This window comes from Thamnophis elegans, chromosome 7 (genome assembly GCF_009769535.1).
Source record: "Thamnophis elegans isolate rThaEle1 chromosome 7, rThaEle1.pri, whole genome shotgun sequence".
Classification (NCBI taxonomy): domain Eukaryota; kingdom Metazoa; phylum Chordata; class Lepidosauria; order Squamata; family Colubridae; genus Thamnophis; species Thamnophis elegans.
The window spans coordinates 31,009,573-31,029,626 of record NC_045547.1 but is presented as its reverse complement, the minus strand read 5'-3'; the positions used below and the strand labels follow the sequence as shown (position 1 = coordinate 31,029,626).

The 20,054-nt window shown below is 39.5% G+C and overlaps 1 protein-coding gene across 3 annotated transcripts in view; it reads right to left on the bottom strand.

Annotated features, from left to right (window-relative positions):
- Window positions 1-3,581: 3,581 nt before the first annotated feature.
- GTPBP1 (GTP binding protein 1) overlaps window positions 3,582-20,054 on the bottom strand; it is a 37,734-nt gene continuing 21,261 nt past the window's right edge. For 2 of the 3 annotated variants that reach the window (XM_032220613.1, XM_032220615.1), the window contains 5 exons: window positions 16,872-17,007; window positions 15,890-16,068; window positions 14,716-14,916; window positions 13,590-13,631; window positions 3,582-13,007 (listed from right to left, as the gene is read on the bottom strand). In XM_032220613.1, coding sequence (XP_032076504.1) covers window positions 12,915-13,007; window positions 13,590-13,631; window positions 14,716-14,916; window positions 15,890-16,068; window positions 16,872-17,007 — 651 coding nt within the window. In that variant the 3' untranslated portion in view covers window positions 3,582-12,914. The remainder of the gene's footprint in view (window positions 13,008-13,589; window positions 13,632-14,715; window positions 14,917-15,889; window positions 16,069-16,871; window positions 17,008-20,054) is intronic. The other variant, XM_032220614.1, reaches the window with a different exon arrangement.

Sequence of the window (20,054 nt, the reverse complement as noted above, 5' to 3'; positions counted from 1 at the left end):
CTTGGCCATTTCCTCTGCTTTGGGGCTTTGTTTTAAAAGCATTTTCTCAATTGTAAATATAAACGTAGTGGATGTGCACAATGTGCACAAGTTTACTGCTGCACTTTGGTGGCCACAATGGCAGAGTAGTATCCGTTACTCATTCCATGCACCTATTGAGAGGAGAGGGGTGGGGCAAAGAACAAGGTTCTTGCAACTAGAACTGGTGCATGCATATAGCAGTATTATAGAAGAAATAGTATTACTTGGGCCTCGCCTCACTTCTTCAGTATGAAGATGTGACTGCTGTGACATAACATAACACAACACATTAAATGCTTGAGAAATATTTAGCTAACAAAGGTTTGTTACCATTATTGGTCTCTATAAACTTTGTTAACCAGCTGCATCTAACAGAAAGATATAGCTAATATTTGTGATGTTGGTGCAGACCTCCGGTACTATCTATCTTTCCTTATATGTACCTGTAAAAGTGACAGGTGGGTTCTATCAGTCCATTCACCAAGAATAAGAACAAAGAATTGTTAGCTGATCATTCTTCCAGTATCTCTTTATCAGGTGCCCAGAATCAGGTAGCATCTTATCCTATCTTTCATGTTCCAGTAATGTTGCATGTTCTTTGACCTATAGTAATTTCCTTTTAATATTACAGTAAAGGCTGTTTCCAGCACTCTTTTTTTAAACATTAGGCAAGAGTTCTTCTGGCAAGGAAAACCGCTGTCTCTTTAATTACAAAAAATAGTTTCAACTTCTGAATCCTTATGCTCCTTCAGGCACATTATAAGCCTGCATATAATATATATATTCCACTGCTTGGAATAAATGTTAAGATACACCCCATTCTCCATGTTCTTAGTTGTCCCATGTACTTCATGTATAATTTTTTTAAATCATTAATTGTAACATTAACTTTTTTGTAATTACTCTAAAATAAGGACCGGTTAAGGACAGAGTTTTTTGTTTTGAAAGAATGGATGGTTCTATCTAGAAGAAAACTGAAACTTCTGTAATAGTACATTTTCAAAACATTTGATTGATTTAGGGTTTAATATGGCATGATGAACATGCAGTGGTTTTGTGAAATAATGGAACAATGTTGAGAAAGGTAAATACTGTAAAGGTAAATAGCAGTTGTATTCTTGTGATGCACGAAAGCTAAAAGGCTTAATTAAGGAGCACTTATTGATATTTTTGTTCACCTGATCTTATTGTCAAATAAGTCATATTATTTTGACTTATTCCCAGAGTCCCAGAGTTATTCCTCAAGGTACACATTATTTATAGTTCTTTATAGTCATCCACTAGTCAGTTTACTACTTCCAGATTTTCCCTTGTCTTCATCAGCCACATAACCAGCTCTTTGATTTCGATAATAGTTCCAGGTGTTTGTTAACCAGTCTATTTAGCAATCTTCAAGTCTTGGAATTTTTTCCTCCTTAGTTGTGAAACAAATAGGTATCAGACAGTATACATCAAAACACAGTTTTCCAGGTGTGTTTACCTCCATTCAGTATTAGAAATTTTTTCAAGGACTTCCCAGCCTTGATGTAGTGTATTTCCTTTCTTTCACCAGTAGATAGCATCATTGCCAAAAATTTCAGAGTGACACCCAATTTGACAGTGTTCCAATTTCTTCCACTTTTTCCAATAATCAACCCAATGTTTCCAGCATTTCAAAATTCCCATTCAAGATGTTGCCAATAAGATATTTAAATCCAGTCATTCTATATTTAAAAAACATCCTCTCTTAGGATATAATTTTCTTTCGAGTCTGTAATCTTTCTCTAAGTAATTGTTCACCTCTTTTAACATTTTGGAGAGTTATCTTTTTGGCATTTCTTTTCTTTGGGGTTTAATCTCTAGTAAAGAAATTGAAAATCATCTCATCCAGCTCCAGTCCTCTGTTCAAACACAACTCCAGAATATTTCTTTCTTCAGTTGTCCCAGCTTCATGGCGCCCATAATAGCTGCCTCTCCTTCCTCGTTGAATAGGAGAATGAGCCTTGGATGAAGCAGGAGAGTTGCCACTCTCCATGATCTGCAAGGCGTCTCTCCTTTCTTCATCACCCCTACAAGGTGACTTTAGCCCTTTAAGGCCCCTCCCCTCCCATGAGGAGAATTCAGACTAGGTTTGCAGAGCCCCACTCCCTATGACTGTCTTGCAGCGATGCTAAACAGGAAGTCTTTTAGTCTTTTAAACAACTTTGCTACTGGCAGATGCCATCTGTAGAACATTTTGTATAAGTTTTCCTTATATGAAGTAGCCATTGTCAGTTTATATTTTCTGTCCAAAAGTTTTTGCCATTTGTCTAGTTCTATCGCATAACCAATTTTTTTTTGCCCATGTTATTGTTTTTTTAATTTGTTCATCTTCCATTTTGAGGCTTAACAGGTAACTATATAGTTTCTTTTAAGGGATGCGGTGGCTCAGTGGCTAAGATGCTGAACTTGTCGATCAGGAAGGTTGGCAGTTCGGCAGTTTGAATCCCTAGTGCCGCATAATGGAGTGAGCTTCTGTTTCTTGTCCCAGATTCTGCCAACCTAGCAGTTCGAAAGCATGTAAAAATGCAAGTCGAGAAAAATAGGGACCACCTTTGGTGGGAAGGTAACAACATTCCATGTGCCTTCAGCATTTAGTCATGCTGGCCACATGATCACAGAGACGTCTTCAGACAGTGCTGGCTCTTTGGCTTTAAAACAGAAATGAGCATCACCCCCTAGAGTTGGGAACGATTAGCACATTTGTGCAAGTGGAACCATTACATAGTTTCTTTAGCAATTTTTCATCTATCGCTAATAGTATCTGGTCAAGTGTTGTTGGTTCTTTATAAAAACCCATATTTTTACATCTTTCTCATATCTCAATTGCATTTGCAAGTGCAGCCACCATGCTAAGTCCACCCCTTGGTTTTATAATTCCTGTCTAATTTTAAGTTCCCCTTCCTCATTTAAGACGTCTTTATAGGTTACAATTTTTTCCAAGTTAACAATATTAGGATGTATCAATGCTTCCATCGTGGAAAGCCAGACTGAATTTTCCTATTAGTTTTTGTTTTAACTTGGTCCCATATGAGAAATAAAGCATTCCTCACATAATATCTTTGAAAATATCTATGTGTTGTGTTCTTTCCATACCCCAAAAAGGTGTGCCAACCTAATTGAATATTATGGCCCTCCAATACTTATGATCTTCTACCCTCAAGTTTATCCAGTCTTTCACCCACATAAGTGCAGATGTCTGGATGTACAGCTCCCAATCCAGTAACCCAAATCCATCATTACTTTTAGACTCATGTAGCATTTTCAATCTTACATTGCTTTTTTCCCTTGCCAAATATATTTCAAAATTATTTTATTCAGTTACTCGAAATATTTTTTCTCGCATTTTATCGGTGTAGTTTGAAATAGGAACAGTAGTTTCGGCAATATACTCATTTTTATCCTACCATTGAAAATTACAAACTTTTCCACTTTTCCAGGTCCAGTTTAATTCATTGCATTATCTTTGTATAGTTGTTGTCTTTGATTGTTGCACATCTTGCTGTTGGGTAAATTCCTAAATACTTCACTTTCTTGACTATCTGAAGATCTATCTTCCCTGTCAGTTTATTTTTCTGTTTATCAATAAGGTTTTTTACTAGTCTTTTAGTTTTTTCTTTATTTTCAGTCCTGCAATTTCTCCACACTCTTCTATTTTCTTTATTAATCTGGTTTTTATTCTAGAAGAACCATCTATTCCAATTTTAAAAGGGAGGGAGGGGAAGTCTTTCTTTATTCCAACTGTCACAGCTTTGGTTCAGCCGTAATGGCCGTCGTCTTCTCTGCGGGTCAGGAAGTTCTTTCTGGATCTAGCAAGGGGGTTGCAGTCCTTTGCAATCTACAGAGGATCCTTCCATTCTTCGTCACCCCTACAGGGTGACATTGGCCCCATGGGAGCTCCAGGCAGGCAGAAATTGACTGGGCCTCACGGAGCTCCTGCTAGTCACAACTGTCCCGCTGCAAAGTCAGCCAGAACCTAGTTCAAAAACATCTGAAGGGCTATGAGTTCCCAATTTGTTGCTTTGCAGCTTATATTAAATTCTCTCAAGCAAGTGCCCTCCATATATTTTAGAACATGCAAGCTACAGAACAAGAACTGCTTTCCAATGGCTCATCAAAGGCCACATTAGTTTTAAGAGAAAAATCCTCTGTCGTCAGTTAGATAAGACTTATTAATGACAGACTCACTGTAGTAGAAGTTAGTGTGAGGAGCAGAATCGAAGGCTAGGTATAGGAGACAGACGTTTCACACTACTTGGTTTCCTTCTCGGGGTTTGACTGCAGGAGAAAAATCAAGAAATGGCATATTGATAAGACAGTACATGGTTAGATGAAGAACGTGAAAATGAATACGCATTTATACACATGCATAACGGCTGTTATTTAAAAATAGCACTCATAAATTCCTACCATTTAATAGAATCCACATCCTAAGAGTAGAATTGAATGGGAAAGAGTTAAGATAGGGAAAAGCAATATTTTCCTAGTCTACTTTGTATTTTGTCTTAATTCCAAAGTTGTATTGTCTGTCAGTTCACCAAAATGCATATTGGGGGAGGGGTTTTTTCCATATAGCGACATGCAACTTCATTTACGGAACAGAACAATTGCAACAGGTTGGGCAAATGAGGCTGTTTCCCTGTCCACCAACACTTTACAGCAAATTTTCCAGCTGGGTCCCTCCAAATATGTTGAGACCAAAATTCCCAACAAGCATGGCCAGGAGAGATGCTGTTCCAGTTCATCCAGAAGACCCCAATTTAGGAAACACTGCTCTATATTATAGCTAGGAGCTCAAGAACTAGTCCGTGAGGTGTTTATGACATATTGAATACAGGAGGAAACTAGAACTATCCAAAAACCTTGCTTTGCAGAGAATTTAAAAAAGCATGCAGTTTGCTCTAGTCGTAAATTGAAATAAGAACTTGGATTGAATCAGTTTATAACCATGTTCATGATTACTTATATGTGTATAGTACAGCATATTGCATTTATTTAATGCCCTTTCCTGTAGACTTCATGTAACATGCTTTAATGACTTAAACTGTGGCAATGTGTGTCTCCCAGTGCTTAAGATATTATTCAGGCCTTGAGTGGGGCCAGAACACAAGGATATAAGCTGTTGTGCCTCCTTATTTCTGGCTGTGAATGCAGGGTTGCCTGTTAGGATGACAACCAAAACCTTGGCTCAACTCATATACCAAAAATACTACACAGTATTTCTTTCTAGGAATGCATCTTTAATGATTTCACATTTCATAAACAGTAATAAACCTGGGTGGTTGCTTTTTTATTATCTTGTTTCCCTATTAATTGTAAAGCCATTATTTTGTATTTGGGCTTTCTGCTAGGTAGCCCCATGCTCAGTATTAGAACAACATTCTACATAAGATTTATATAATGTTACAGTTCCTGCTCTTTGCAAGAGACCAATGACTCACTGTAACCTGCTAGCTTTGGAATTAATAAAACAATTGTTTGGATGTTCTCCAAACATTAGCACTTTTAGGGTGGATTTTGTACCACACTCCAAGAGAGAAGAGAATAAAATAGTACAAGCAGCTTTTTCTGTGTATAACATTTTTCTTTAAAGTTCATGCGTATGGAGGAAGTGGGAGTAATGCAGACAGATGGTAACATCCTTTTTATTCACCGACACTTCTTTAACTAAGCGGAGGCAATGGACCAACAGAGAGATTACTCGGCCTACTCTCTTCTGATGTGGTTAGAGCTGTTTATGAAGAAGCAAGAAACAAAGCTGAAGAAGTTAGTACCACTCTGGCAAATCACATCAAAGGGAAATCTTCCCATTAGTGGCAAACAGAAGCCTAAAAGAAAGTTGTGAGGGAAATGCCGTCTTGGCTGATTATTCAAAAGTCAGAAGCCATTTGCTCCTGAGATGACAATATTTTGCCTCCTACAAATTACACTTTGTAAAAGTGAATATTTTTCCACCTGTAAAAATTGCAGCAATGTGTAGACAGTGATGTTACTAGGCTGGGCAAAATCAAAATTCCTCTTCTCATTTTTTCTGGGGAGTGCTGTATTTTTTTAAATGATGCACTAGGTTTCTTAGAGCCCTTTTTAAAGTCATTCGCCTTGAGTCCTTTCTCAAAATTGTACTCAGAATTTTTTCAAGGCTATTCTAAAGAGCAATGGGCTGCAAAATGGGAAGGGTAACATGAGGTTCATAGGCTGCTTATTTTTCAGTTTCTCCTAAGAAGCATTTACAATTCCCAACTGATCAGGGGCAGGGGGTTGAGCTCTTTCCCCCTCATGTTTCATTATGGTTACTTGTAAGAAAAGCAAGTATTTGTGCTTTTTTTTATTAGAACTAGCTGGGACAAAAAAAAAAGAATTATGCATCCAAATTTGGTTTCTCCCTATGGTACCAACTCTCTTCTGTCTCCACTATCTACAGCTCCATTTATACAGCAAGAACATTCAAGACTATGATAAAGAAATTGCCTGAGCTCTCTACAAATAACGTAACATTTTCATGGGAAAATATTTTTTTCCTTTTGCAATTCTCATTACTATTCCAAATGGGAAATAGTGGCATGACCATGGGCCATACAGTATAACAATCAGTTCTTATGATACCATCTATGACAACTAATTTAACTCTCCTGCTGTAGCACTCACGATGTTTATCTATTTATTTTTCCTTTCTCTTTTTAAAGAATCAAAACATCTAATGGGAATTGGAGCTTTTCAGCCACTGTAATGTAGCCGTCCCTATTCTGCTGACAATAGGAGTGCTGAGCTACAACTCTTACAATTCCAGTCAGACAACTACAGATAGAATTATATGGAAATTAAGAAATGGTAATCCAACCAGATGGTGGGGGGACTGATTTAAAAAACAAACTTGCTTATTAAAACCAATTATATATTGGCTATTTGTGTACTAAGACTACTGTAGTGAAATGGGCTACAGTTTCCAGACACTAAAAGAAAATAATCTTGAAAAGTCTTAAAATACCCATTATTTGTAAATGTAGAAGGGACAAAGCAAATTAAGAAACTGTTTGGTGCAATCTTTAATGATGCACTTTGTTCTACTTTAGAGCCAGATTTGTCCTTGCTGCTACTTCACAATCTGATTATAGCAGCTACTATTAACACAAGACAAAATCTTCAGTACTATTCAAAAAAAAAATCTTTATAAAAAGTGAGGCAGAATTGTATAAATACGAAAATCAAGCCTGTTAAAAATGAAATTTGTAAATTCAGTCTGAGCTTAGTTGAGTTCTATATTGATGTTGAGACAACACTGAATATACTGTAGTTCAAAATACCTAATCCTATTTCCACTTCATGCCAGACTCGTCTCAGTTCTACTGCCTTTTTAGTATTTTGAATTATAATTATAGAATTATAGGATTGGGGTAAATGATCACATTCAGCCTGAAGGTATGTAAAGCAGTAATAATGAACTAATTTTACCACTCAAACCCTATAATTCATACATAGCATACGTGGGGGAGTCTCCCTCTTCCTTCCTTCTGACTTACCTATTTGAATTCTCTATAAACAGTGGCTGAGGTTCACTTAGCAGAAAATGTTTTCCACTGATCCTACTGTTGCCAGTATCCTTACTTTGATAACTGTGAGAAGTCCCACTTAATGTGTTGGCTTCATTGAAACATGGCCAAAAAAGTGTCGCCTCCACATTTGTGTCAAGGTTCTTAGAAGAAGCAGCACCAAGAACATATCAGGACTTACATCAGATATAAGTAGTATGAAGATGGTTTATGATTGAACAGTTTACTGAGTCCAGAAGAAAAGTTCACAAACACTAGCATTTTTTTCTCCTATTGGCCAAGCCAATTCCTCTATAAAGTCTACCTAAATGGAATAGGTACTGGGATCTTGCTATTGCTCATATTCCACTTTTCTGATCTGAACTTTTGAATCCTTAGCAACCTCAGTTCCATGAACCCCAGTTAACATGCTCCAAAGTGTACCATTATTTTAATGTATACTCCTCTTAAGATAGGGAAGTTCACTTTAGCTGAAGGAACTATATATGCTACTAAAACTCATTGTCATGACATTTAACTAGGCAAATTGGGGAATCATAGGGCAACAATTTTTGAGCCAAGTTACCTTTAATAAGCTAACTTGCAGAAAGTGTCCAGATCCTTGACTTGTGTGTCTTGAGGGGATGAAATATGGGAAAACTGGCTGCTTAAGTGCTATTGGCTATGCTGAGCTGTAGTCACATGACTTTCATTTTCAACATTCTATGACAGTTTCCCAGCCAATCTTGCAATCCCGCATTCCTTCGCCCACCCAGCAGCAGCCACTTACCTTTGGAAAGGGAGGGGCTTCATAACATAGCACATTAAATGCTTGAGAAATATTTAGCTAACAAAGGTTTGTTACCATTATTGGGCTCTATAAACTATGTTAATAGCTGCATCTAACAGAAAGATCTAGCTAGTATTTGTGATGATGGTGCAGACCTCCGGTGCTTTATATCTTTGCTTGGGTGTACCTGTAAAAATGACAGATGAGTTACATCAGTTCATTCACCAAGAATAAGAACAAGGAATTGCTAGCTGATCATTCTTCCAGTATTTCCTTATCAGGTGCCCAGAATCAGGTAGCATCTTATCCTATCTTTCCAGGTTCAAGTAATAAGTCACATGTTCTTTGACCTATAGTAATCATTACATTGATTACTTTTCCTTCAACATTACAGTAAAGGCTTCCAGCGCTTAAAAAAAAAATAGATAAAAGGACAGCGGTTTTCCTTGCCATAAAAATTCTAATTACAAAAAATTGTTTCAACATCTGAATCCTTATGCTCCTTCAGGCACATTATAGGCCTGCATTAATCCACTACTTGGAATAAATTTTAAGGCACACCCCATTCTCCATGTTCTTAGTTATCCCATGTAGTTTATGTATAGTTTTTTAACATTAATTGTAACATTAACTTTTCTGTAATTTCTCCAAAGTAGGGACCAGTTAAGAACAGGGATTTTTGTTAGTGGTTTTTTGGCAGTGGTTTTGTGAAATAATGAAACAGTATTGCGAAAGATATTGTGAAGGTAAATAACAGTTGTATTCTTGTGATGCACGAAAGCTAAAAGGTTTAATTAAGGAGCACTTAGTGGTATTTTTGCTCACCTGATCTTATTGTCCAATTAGTCAAATTATTTGACTTGTTTAACCTATTATATGTAGTCAAATTTCATGGCTTGCCATCATGTCCAGATACATCACTTGGGGGCTGTGCACACTGGGGCCCGAGATTAAGTTTTATTATATTAATTCTGGGCGACCATTTTGTTTCAGCCAATAACTCTGGTTTAAGACCTCCACACGGTACAGATAATGTAGCTATACATGTGTACTTATTAACCAAGCCTTTTAACTTAAACGTTATAAAATACTAGCGATTGAAAATCCATTGATATCAAATCAACCGTGACCTTACTTAAGCATATGAAAAAGTATTACAATTTTATGGTACCAATGCCTTCACCTGTCATTTGCATGTAGCTGCTCTCACTACTTTCAGATGTAATCTTTTTCACATAGCCACAGACCGCGATGGGAGTTGTACATTGGAAGGTACTAAATTACAGATGGCTAGTTAAGACTGTTGACTGGGAAGCAATATAGTAGCTTCCAAATTGTACATATCCAATGGTTATCATCAGGAATGCTTTTATGCAGTATGTTTTTCAAGGGGATACAAAAGCAAAGCATGAAAAATATGACTTTTCCACTTATTTTTGTCCTTAGGAAGGTACCCCATAGATTAATGGTTGTAATAATAATAATAACTCCTAAGAAATCTTTTTGTATTTAGGGTTGGGAGGAGTGTATCTAAGTCTACAGGTTACAAATGCTGCACAGTCTGTTATTTTTGTTGTAATTTATACCTATGCAAGATAAATCAATAAATGATTTCTCTTAAAAGTGGTAAAACTAGTCGTTAATGAACAAAGACATTTTGGGGGGTCAGAGAGGACTAAAACAGGAGTAGAAATTCTCATCAAAGCATAAGGATTCTATAGGTTTTGGTCAAATAGATCACAGACCATATGCGGACATACAGACATCCCCTCCACCCATATCAATACAAATCTCCTATGAGGGAAGGAGTCCCAGGAAGAGCCAATCTGCTGAAAAAGTTACATAATTAAAAAAGCAATTTATACTGCTGTTTAAACTACTGTAGTTTAATTTTAAGAAAACATTTGATGTCAAGGCTTAACTAAAATCAGGATTGTAACTATTCCAATCTGAGGTTTTTAAAATAGCAACAGCTTTGAACGTATTTTTTAATTGTGCACATTTCTTATGAACAGCTGTTATAAATAGCCCTTGGAATACTTCATACAAATCTGGTCATTGCATCTCTTTTGTAGTGCTAAGAAGGATGTAAATAGGATACCCAAAATAATTAAGCTGTATTCTAGCATGAAAAGACTACAAACTATTTTTTCATTCAAAATTTGATAAATGTATATAAAAGCTATGTAGAAATTTTTCCTCAAAATACCAGAACATGGCTATCATGCATCAGTGTGAAACTCGGGGAGATACAAGATAAGGTAATTTTTTATAAAGCATATAGAATTTGCTTCTATTAGATGAATGTGATTGGTGATACTGGTTTGGATCGGTTTTTTTTTTAAAGCTAGTCAAATCTATAGAGCTACTGGTTTCAGTGGAACTATAATACCTTCAGAATGAAAGGCAGCATTTTCTCAATACCGGTTGTAAACACCTGACTTTGCTCATGCTTTTGAACACCCCCTTAAGTCACAGGCAGATTTGATTCAGCAGGATTTTTCTTATGGCACAAGTTTCTTTTTTTGTCAATTGGATTTTCTACAAGGTTCTGGAAGCATTTTAGTAAATCCCCAGTTCAGGAAAACAACCAGCTAGCCTTCAAGACTTTTCAGGGAAGAAACTTCAGCCATATAAAGCATATTTACAAATTACATCTAACCTAATTTACATTTTATGAACCAGGATTAGTGAAGTAGTACCCCATTTCCTTTAAAATGGAGAGAACAAGCTTTTTTTTTTTACCAAATTGTTCTTTTTAATGTTGACACCATACTAGCCTCAGTAGTTTTTATGTTCGGCTCAGAAAGGAGAACACAACACTGACTTTCTTAATGCTTTCCAGCATTGTACATTCATCTTTCTGAACAAAAGAATGAAATAAAGAAGACACCAGACTAAGGGCTCTGCTTCCCTTGGAATTGGAACTCTAGGAGACAGATGTAATACAGAGTAAAAAGCAATAGCACAGGTTGCTACCTTGCATTAATCATCCTCACACTGATTTATTCTCACAGGGCTCCTTAATGCTGCAGGTGCTGAACATTCTGTTAAAAAAGCAAGAGAGGTATAGCAACTTCTCTTAATCTGGCATCTTCAAGATAGATTGGTCTGCAACTTCCATCAATTCCATATAGCATATCTGTTAACCATGCTTGTTGGAGAATTGTAATCCAACATATATACTGTGCATTGAATTTGGGAAGATGGCATAAGTAGTTCTACCTCTCTTCAATGTTTATAACTTTAAAAAGGCTGGTATTCCAAAAATAGTTAGGATGGAATAAATCCAAGAAACACTACTTTGTAGGGAAAATGCTATTCAAAGTTACAAACCAGTTAACTACAAACCATTTTTTTCATGCTTTCTCCTTTTTAAAAACATGATGCAGTTAAAATGTCAGTTTAGAATGAGTGCCTTGAAGAGACACAGCTACTAAAGTTATAAAATCACAAATATGACTTTAAATTTTAATGGTGGATTCAATAAACTTCAGCCCACCTCTATGTAGTCTCTGTAAGTGCCACTGGAAAAAATATAGAGAGTTTGAACAAGTTTCTAAGTTGGTCTCTAAATGAGTAAATTAATTAAACAGGCAGCTGTTTCTGTAATGTAAAGGGAGCTGAATATGTAGAGGCTGACAATGGCATCTATTCATGGTAGGAAGGAAATGTGGCCTTCAAATTGGTTTGGAAGCCATGAAAATAAATGGGCAAACAACCAGAAACAACCTTGCACTCTGGCTGTCTTGTTATTAATGTGCCCACATAGCTGGGTGCAAACCTAGATATAGCATGTAGTCAGTAATACGGGAGCCTCTACATTTTGCTCCGTAGGAAAAAAAGATAAGTTCCGAACATAATATACATAAATATGAAATTAATTCTCTTTGGCCTCCAAATCTTGCTTTCAAAACTCTCCTTTCAGAAGAATGAAGTGTGTGCAAACAAGCTTACAAATACACACAACTTCTAGGATTTCATTGAAGTCTAAGATTTGGGATGAGGCTTGTTTGGGAGGTCATGGTGAAATTACAGTGAGAGAGACCTAGTATCTGTTTCAAACCATTGGAAACATGGGGAAAGAACTACTATCTCCTTCCTGCCAAATACCACCTATTCTTACTCTTAAAGGTTTGGAGTTTCAGAAATTCCCAACTGCAAAAGAGCAGGTTAGCTAGCCTAATGATGAGTGTGGGAATGGAGAAGACACAGGTGCTTTCTTTTCTATACCTGTATTCTCCTGAATGCACATGCTCAGAAGCATACTCACACACAAAACCACCATAATAAAAACATAAAAATCATGACTAAGAGCTCAAGGTGTACAAAATGTTTTGGGAAAAGGGAGAAGGTGGCTGCTGGTCAGTCCCATTTGTTCTTTGTCACCTTCATTAGTTTCAATGGAAAACCCTGGAACTTCCTCCCCCGCAGTCCTCGTCCCCAAAATCTTCCACAGTAGAAGACCAGCTGCAAAGGGTTTTGGTTAAGCTGCTCCAGGTTTTTGAATTGAAGAAATGGAGGGGGAGATGTGAATTTCTCAATTACTAACAAGATGTTCAGCAGCCACCAGCTGGAGTCACAATAGCTGCTTGAGATTTCACTTTATGACGCTGGCCACCACGCCTCCGTCCACCACCACCAGCCTTTGCCTGGAGAAATGGGGGTGGGGGAAGAGAAAAAAAAATCCAAGTTAGAATAAGGTGGACAAGAGATTTTGGATGACCAAAGAAATTGAAAAAAAAATACACAAATACAAGTCACAGTGTTGGGTATTGAATATGTATAAGCCCTATGAACAGCACCTTCCATCTAAGCCTTCCCAGTCCTATTGAGAAGAGGATATCTCCCTGATACTTTCTTATGGTCATGATGGTGGGGCATTCTTTGTTGTAACTGCTAAGAGGCACAAGCACTGCAGCAAAATAAAGTGGGCATGGAGCATTCCACCATGAATTAAAGACCAGTAGTACAAGAGTGTTTGATTATCGGCAACCCTAAGATGACTGGTATAATTTAGGTCTTATTTGTGTATTTCTCTTTTCACTGTAAATTCCTTTGAAATTGGTGACAAAATGAAAAACAAACTATAAATAAAAGAATGGGAAACGAGAAGATGATAAAACATGTTCATAACAATTCTTCCTGAAGGCTCCTGAGAATTCCATTTAAAGATTATGACCCCCTCCTCAGCCTGGGCTCCTAAGGCATATAAGCCATAGTAGAGGAAATACCTTATTTCCCTCTTGATTGTGGGATTCTTCATCCAATGCAGGCTGAAGGAAAGCATTGGGAAAAGAAAAGCAGAGGTAAGCTGAACACAGGACAAACAAATAACCAAGACAAACAAACAACTAAGATATGGACAAAGATTGAGAGAATGAAGGGAGTTCTGTTCCAATTCATCTGGAAAGCACTAGACAACAACACATGACAGGAGACAAAACAAAGACATACACACTCACACAGGTCAAAGGAAGAAAGGAGACTGACATGCTAGATAAACAATGAATGCACATACAGAGCACAACTATATGAATTAAGGAGCACTGCTATGCTAAAGCTCTCAAGCTTTTGTCAATTTAACAAGCTTATGCTGACTGTCCAAAGTTTACAATGGCATCTTAACAGTTAAAGTGCAATAGAATACTATGCATTCTGCAAAGGAAAACCTCACAAAACTGTAAAAACCCTTCCTGCAGAAACAGACGTTTGAACTGGATGCATTTTATGCTTTCAATGTAAGTCAAGAAAAGCTCCATAATTGAAGAGAGAATTCATTCTACACTTTGGGGCTCTCTCATTAAATCCTTGCTGTATTAATCCAGATCACAAAGATAAATGAAGCAGTTGGATCCACAAACTGCAAAAGAACTGCAAGCTCATGTGGAAAAGATTTAACACAAAGCATGAACAGGACACCTAAACCTGAGGCAGAGAAACAGCTGTTTCACTCTGAAATAAATAAAAAGCTTATAATGTTCACTATGGGATGGATGGAAAATAAACTTCCATTTAAAGGGAAACAAAAATACAAGCAGTTTCCTTGGCTACGAGATTGTGCCTGTGTTGGGACTCATTTTTATGATGTAGTCATACCAATTCTGGACAGAAAAACAATTGTGAACACAATTTTAAAAATGAACATACCCTGCTTGGTTCTTTTCTTTTGAACTTAGCAGGGAACAGGAATCAGGATGCAAAGGTTTGTTCAATGAGGCTTAGTTTAAAAAGCTTTTTCTTAATATGAACTCAGCCAAAATCAGTGGAGGAGAAATGGTGGTTCCCTTTAAGGTAAAGCCTGGGAAAGCTATGATGGCATTGACAAGGGTACAAAAGCACTGCACAGGCCACAATTACCTGTGGTTGTTGAGCACCAGAGGGTGCTGAGGCAACTGTTGCCAATGGGGCTCCATCCTCTGCCACAGGGGAAGTCAGCACTGCTATGCCAACCTGGGCTCCACTCTCTTCGCGCTTGGTCAAGGGTCCTTTTTTTGTAGACTGCATCTTGATTTGCTGGGGCTTCGAGTTCATGGGAGAATTATTGGTGGTCTGGAGTAACTGTCAGTCAAAAACATAGCCAGAATCAAGATCTTTGCTGAGTGTTGGGTTTTACTTTAAAGCATAGAATTAACCTAGCAAAGTTGATGTGACTTTAGTTTTAGACACTTAGATACATAGAAAAAGCTAAGCTCTCATCTACACCTCCCAAAGCAGGAAGAGACTAAAGTTTTTTATTCCAGGTAATAAGGAATAAGCTGATAAGGAAAGTCAAACATTATATAAAAGAGAGATATTAACAGCATAACAATATTTAAGCCATTTCATTGAACATATGCTTCAATTTATCTATTTGAATGATATATAAAATTATATTCTGATTTGGCAACCAGGACCTTCTGAATTTGCCATGCTTAAAAAAGGATAGTTGGTGCATCACATTTGTAAATAGGAGGAATCCATTGGAATAATACCTTCATTCCAAACAGAAGCAAGGCTTAAAGGACATAGAACCGTAACTGGGTTTGTTAAGCCTTTAGAAAATATGGGTATTGCAGCAATATTTAATTTCAATGGAAAGAACACGGATACAGGGCCCCTAAGAAGATTCCATTTTGGATGGGGTGAAAATTCTAGAAGATACTTGACTTGTTGTGGCAACTCTAAAAAAAGAAAGGACCAAAACAGCAGAAATAGGCTCCATCCTTTTCTCACTTACTTACATTGTTATTCCTTACTGAACAACAGTGCTCAAACTTGTTCTAGCTATCTGGGCTGAAAACTCTGAAAAATGGGAACAGAACTATCTTAAGTATAGAATTTGCTGTAAAGTTAATGCCATACAACACACTGTAACCTTTAAGAAAATATATACAGTAGATACTGGAAAATAACAATTGTTTATCAATTATGTAACCCAATAGTAAGTAGCAACAGGTAGTAATTGGCAACAAAGCAATACACTATTTAATCAATGGAGAAATTATGCAACTGCATTTGGCAATCTCTGAAACTCCTCCCCATCCACTATTACCTTGGTGATAGTGCCGACCGCTTTGGTACGCCCCTCACGAAAAACTAGCCGCTGGTCTATGTGTAAGTACTCAGGAGTTTTGATGAAGCGGAAGTGAACAGTGGCTTTGTCCCCAGTGCGTAGGCAGTCTTTGTCCATGCTAAGGATAGTGGCTGTCTGGCGAATGCTACCGCAATGTACTAGAAACAGAAAGAATCTCACTGGCACTCAGAATATCACCAGGGAAACGAATATTGGCAATACACATAGATGTTATTAATTCACCACACAAAGAAGTTAAATTTCCTTTGTTATGTATATGGATCTCTGACTAACAGGAAGAACATCAAAACTTTATTCTTGTTACTTTCCCTAGTCACCCCAGATCTTCCTTGCTCACTAGCATTCTTAAGCAGTGAGGGATTCCTCCAGTGACAAATCTGAAGGCTTCTCATAAGTCATGCTTTTCTCAAAACCTCTATCTTGTAAGATACAGGTTAAAAAAAATCACATGCAGTCATCCCCCCCTCAGTCCCCCCCCCCCCCTCCCAATCATCCATCAAACCTAGCACTAAAATGGACTTTCTACAGTGATGCAAGTCAAGCACTCTAGACATGGATCACCTAACATCTTGTTCTTCTGGAACATTCCAAAAGTTTCACAATAAATAGTACTCTTTTGCTCTTTGTTGGTGCTGTCCCCATAAGTTAAAGATGCAAAATATTAAGAGCTGTACCTGGCCTTTTAATGTCCCATTTGAGGAGGGAAGGATTAAGTTAATAGCAATATTCTTAATCTATTTAGTAATTTTACAATTTACAGGGCATATGGGACTGCAATAAGAGCTTCAGGAGCAGATGATAGTCTTCGATCTATGTTGTAAATTCCTATTCTTATGGAGAATAACCAGTACCATTTAATATTTCACCACTACTATATTTAATATTTCAAGCTACACTGCAACAGATGTATATAAAAGACATAGAAAGCAACTCCACATACCCATTGCCTGATAACGTGGACTGATAGTGGTAGGATGGTGGAGTACCAAAATCTCTGCTTCAAATTCCCAAGAGGCTTGGGGATTCAACCGAGGTGATACCATCACCATGCCTTTCCTGATAGAGGAACGTTTAATCTGGTAGTGGAATAATTGAAAGGGAGTTATCAAAAACAAAAGTAGGTTCATTGGAAAATAAACATACTTCTGTGGTATGTACATAAGACGACACCAGCTCTTTAAATACAACCTCCTTTGGGAAGCAGTAGGATGTCCATCTATCCAACTAACCAAGCAGGAAACCATTCCAAAAAGAATAACTTAAGGTGGTGGTTTGGTCAAACTCATTTACTAATAAGAAACAAGATTTTTAGAAATGATTTGCCATTACTTTCTTCTTAGGGTTGAGAAAGAGTTGCAGCCCCAAGGCTACCCAGCTGGCTTTATGCCTAAGGCAGGACTAGAATTTATAGATTCCAAGTTTCTAGACTTGTGCCTTAAACTACTATACCAAATTAGATCTCTACATTTACTTATTTGGGATTAACTCCAACTGAACTCAATTTATTTCCTAAAAAATTAGATAGGATTAACAAGTAGAAAGGAGATTATGGAAGAAAATAAAAAAGGACTGCCCGTCCTCATGCATATAAATCTCTCATCATTTCTCATTAGCTCATTCCCAGTGGAGACAATTTTGGTGTGTAATTGCAGACAAAACTGGCTATACCTTAGCCTTCCTGAATATACGGACCAAGGAATAAACCTTCTTAACCCAGAATGTATTTACTTCTGGATACACATGTTTACCACTGCATTGTCAGACACTGAAAAAGACCGTTGGCTTACCTGAACGGTCGTTCTCGGGGCACTGCGAAGAGAGCCCAAATGCTGGGTTAACACAGCCTATCTGCCCTTGGACTGAGTGATGTTTTTCTTGACCACGCCTCCCTTTGCCTGCACATGCTCAATTCGAAAACGAAGGAACCGTCCTGTAATCAATTACAGTCAATACAGCCACATCGTTCAAAATACAAACACCCGGGTGGGTTTGGGCTCTCTTCGCAGTGCCCCGAGAACAACCGTTCAGGTAAGCCAACGGTCTTTCTCCAGTGCACTGCTCAGAGAGCCCAAATGCTGGGACATGCCCAAGCTATTGAGTCCCAGGGTGGGGAAGCGCCGAAGCCTCTGGCATTTCAGCCACTCTTTGTAATACTCTTCTGCCAAAGGAGGCTTCGGCTGAGGCAAAGGTGTCAATCTTATAGTTTCTAATAAAGGCCGTGGGGGAAGCCCAGGTGGCCGCTCTACAAATGTCTAGGATAGAGGCCTGGGTTGCCCAGGCTGCAGACGTTGCAGCGCTCCTGGTGGAGTGAGCGGTGATTCGTCTCGGAGCCGTCTTGCCCTGGTGCTCATATGCCAGTTTGATGCAAGCACATAGCCAACGTCCCACAGTGTGAGAGGAGACCTTGCGGCCCAGGGACGCAGGGAGGAAGGAGACAAAGAAGCCTCTGACCGGCGGTAGTCCTTTGTTCTCTTTACATACGTGCGCACGGCCCGTCTCACTTCCAGCTTGTGCCACTCACGCTCCTTAGGGTGAGAAGGATGGGGACAGAAGTTGGGCAAAATAAGTTCTTGAGTCCTGTGAAACAGGGAGTTAATTTTCAGAGCAAATGACGGATCAAGTCTCAATATTACTCTGTCCGGGTGAACTACGCACAAATCCTCCCTGACAGAGAGCGCAGCAAGCTCGGCTACCCTGCGAGCAGATGTAATGGCCACCAGGAAAGCGGTTTTGATGGTGAGGTAGCGCAGACTGGTCTTTTTCAAAGGCTCAAATGGGGCTTTGGTCAGGGCCTTAAGCACAAATGGAAGATCCCATGACGGATACCGGTGAACAGTTGGAGGGCTGATGTTCGCTGCTCCCTTGAGAAAGCTCTTGATCTGGGGGAGCTGACTCAGCGAGCGAGAGGAGCCCTTTGCCAGGATGGTAGACAACGCTGCAACCTGGCGTCTGAGGGTGCTGACTGCAAGGCCCTTATCCAGACCCTCTTGCAAAAAGTCTAGGGTCTGGGGGATCGAGGCTGAGGAGGCCTCTATGTTCCTAGTCTTGCACCACCGTGAGAAGGCGGCCCAGGTGGCATCGTAGATTCTAGTCGTAGAGGGCTTCCTGGACGCTTGGATTGTTCGAATGACCTGGTCAGAGAATTTTTGCTTTCTCAGGAGCTCCCCTTCAAGTGCCAAACGGCTAGCTGCAGCCACTGGGGCTCCGGATGGGTGATGGCCCCCTGGCTGAGGGCAATCTTGTCCCGGGGGATTCTCCAAGGTCTTTGAACTGAGAGGCTGACCAGGTCTGCGTACCAGGGCCTTCTGGGCCAGAAGGGAGCCACCAGAATGAGGTCTGCCTTTTCGGTCAGGAGCTTGTTCACCACTTGAGGGATGAGCGGAAGTGGAGGGAAGGCATACAGAAGTCCCTGAGGCCACGCTGACCTCAGAGCATTGGTTCCCTCCGCCTGGGGCGAGTGGTAGCGACTGAAGAAGCGTGGGAGCTGTGTGTTGTTGTGTGTGGCAAACAGGTCTACCTGTGGCTTGCCGAACCTCCTCACGATCTGCTGCAACAGGTCCGGGTGCAGGCGCCACTCCGAGTGGTCGATGCGTTGGCGGCTCAGCCAGTCTGCTTCCCGGTTGCTTACGCCGGAGATGTGATCTGCACTGAGAGAAGCCAGATGACGTTCCGCCCACCTGCCCAGCGCTTCTGCCTCGAGCATGAGGGCCTTTGATCGAGTGCCCCCTTGCCGGTTTATGTGCGCTTTTGTCGCCACATTGTCTGTCATCAACAGTACATGAGCCCCTCTTACTAGAGATGCGAACTTTCTCAGCGCTAGGCGAGCTGCCCTCAGTTCCAGCCAATTGATGCTGTGGGCGGCCTCCCTCTGAGTCCATCGGCCTTGGGCTAGGTGGCCCTGACAGTGGGCGCCCCACCCCAGGAGGCTGGCATCCGTGGTGACAACTAGTCTCTCCGGCTCCTTGAACAGGCAGCCCTTCCTGACTGCCTTGGACCTCCACCATGCCAGAGACCGGATCACCTTTCGTGGGAGCCGAACCCGCCTGAGTGAGTTGCTGTTCCTGGCCCTCTGCACTGGCAGCAGAAACCACTGCAGCTCCCTGGCGTGAAGGCGAGCCCAGGG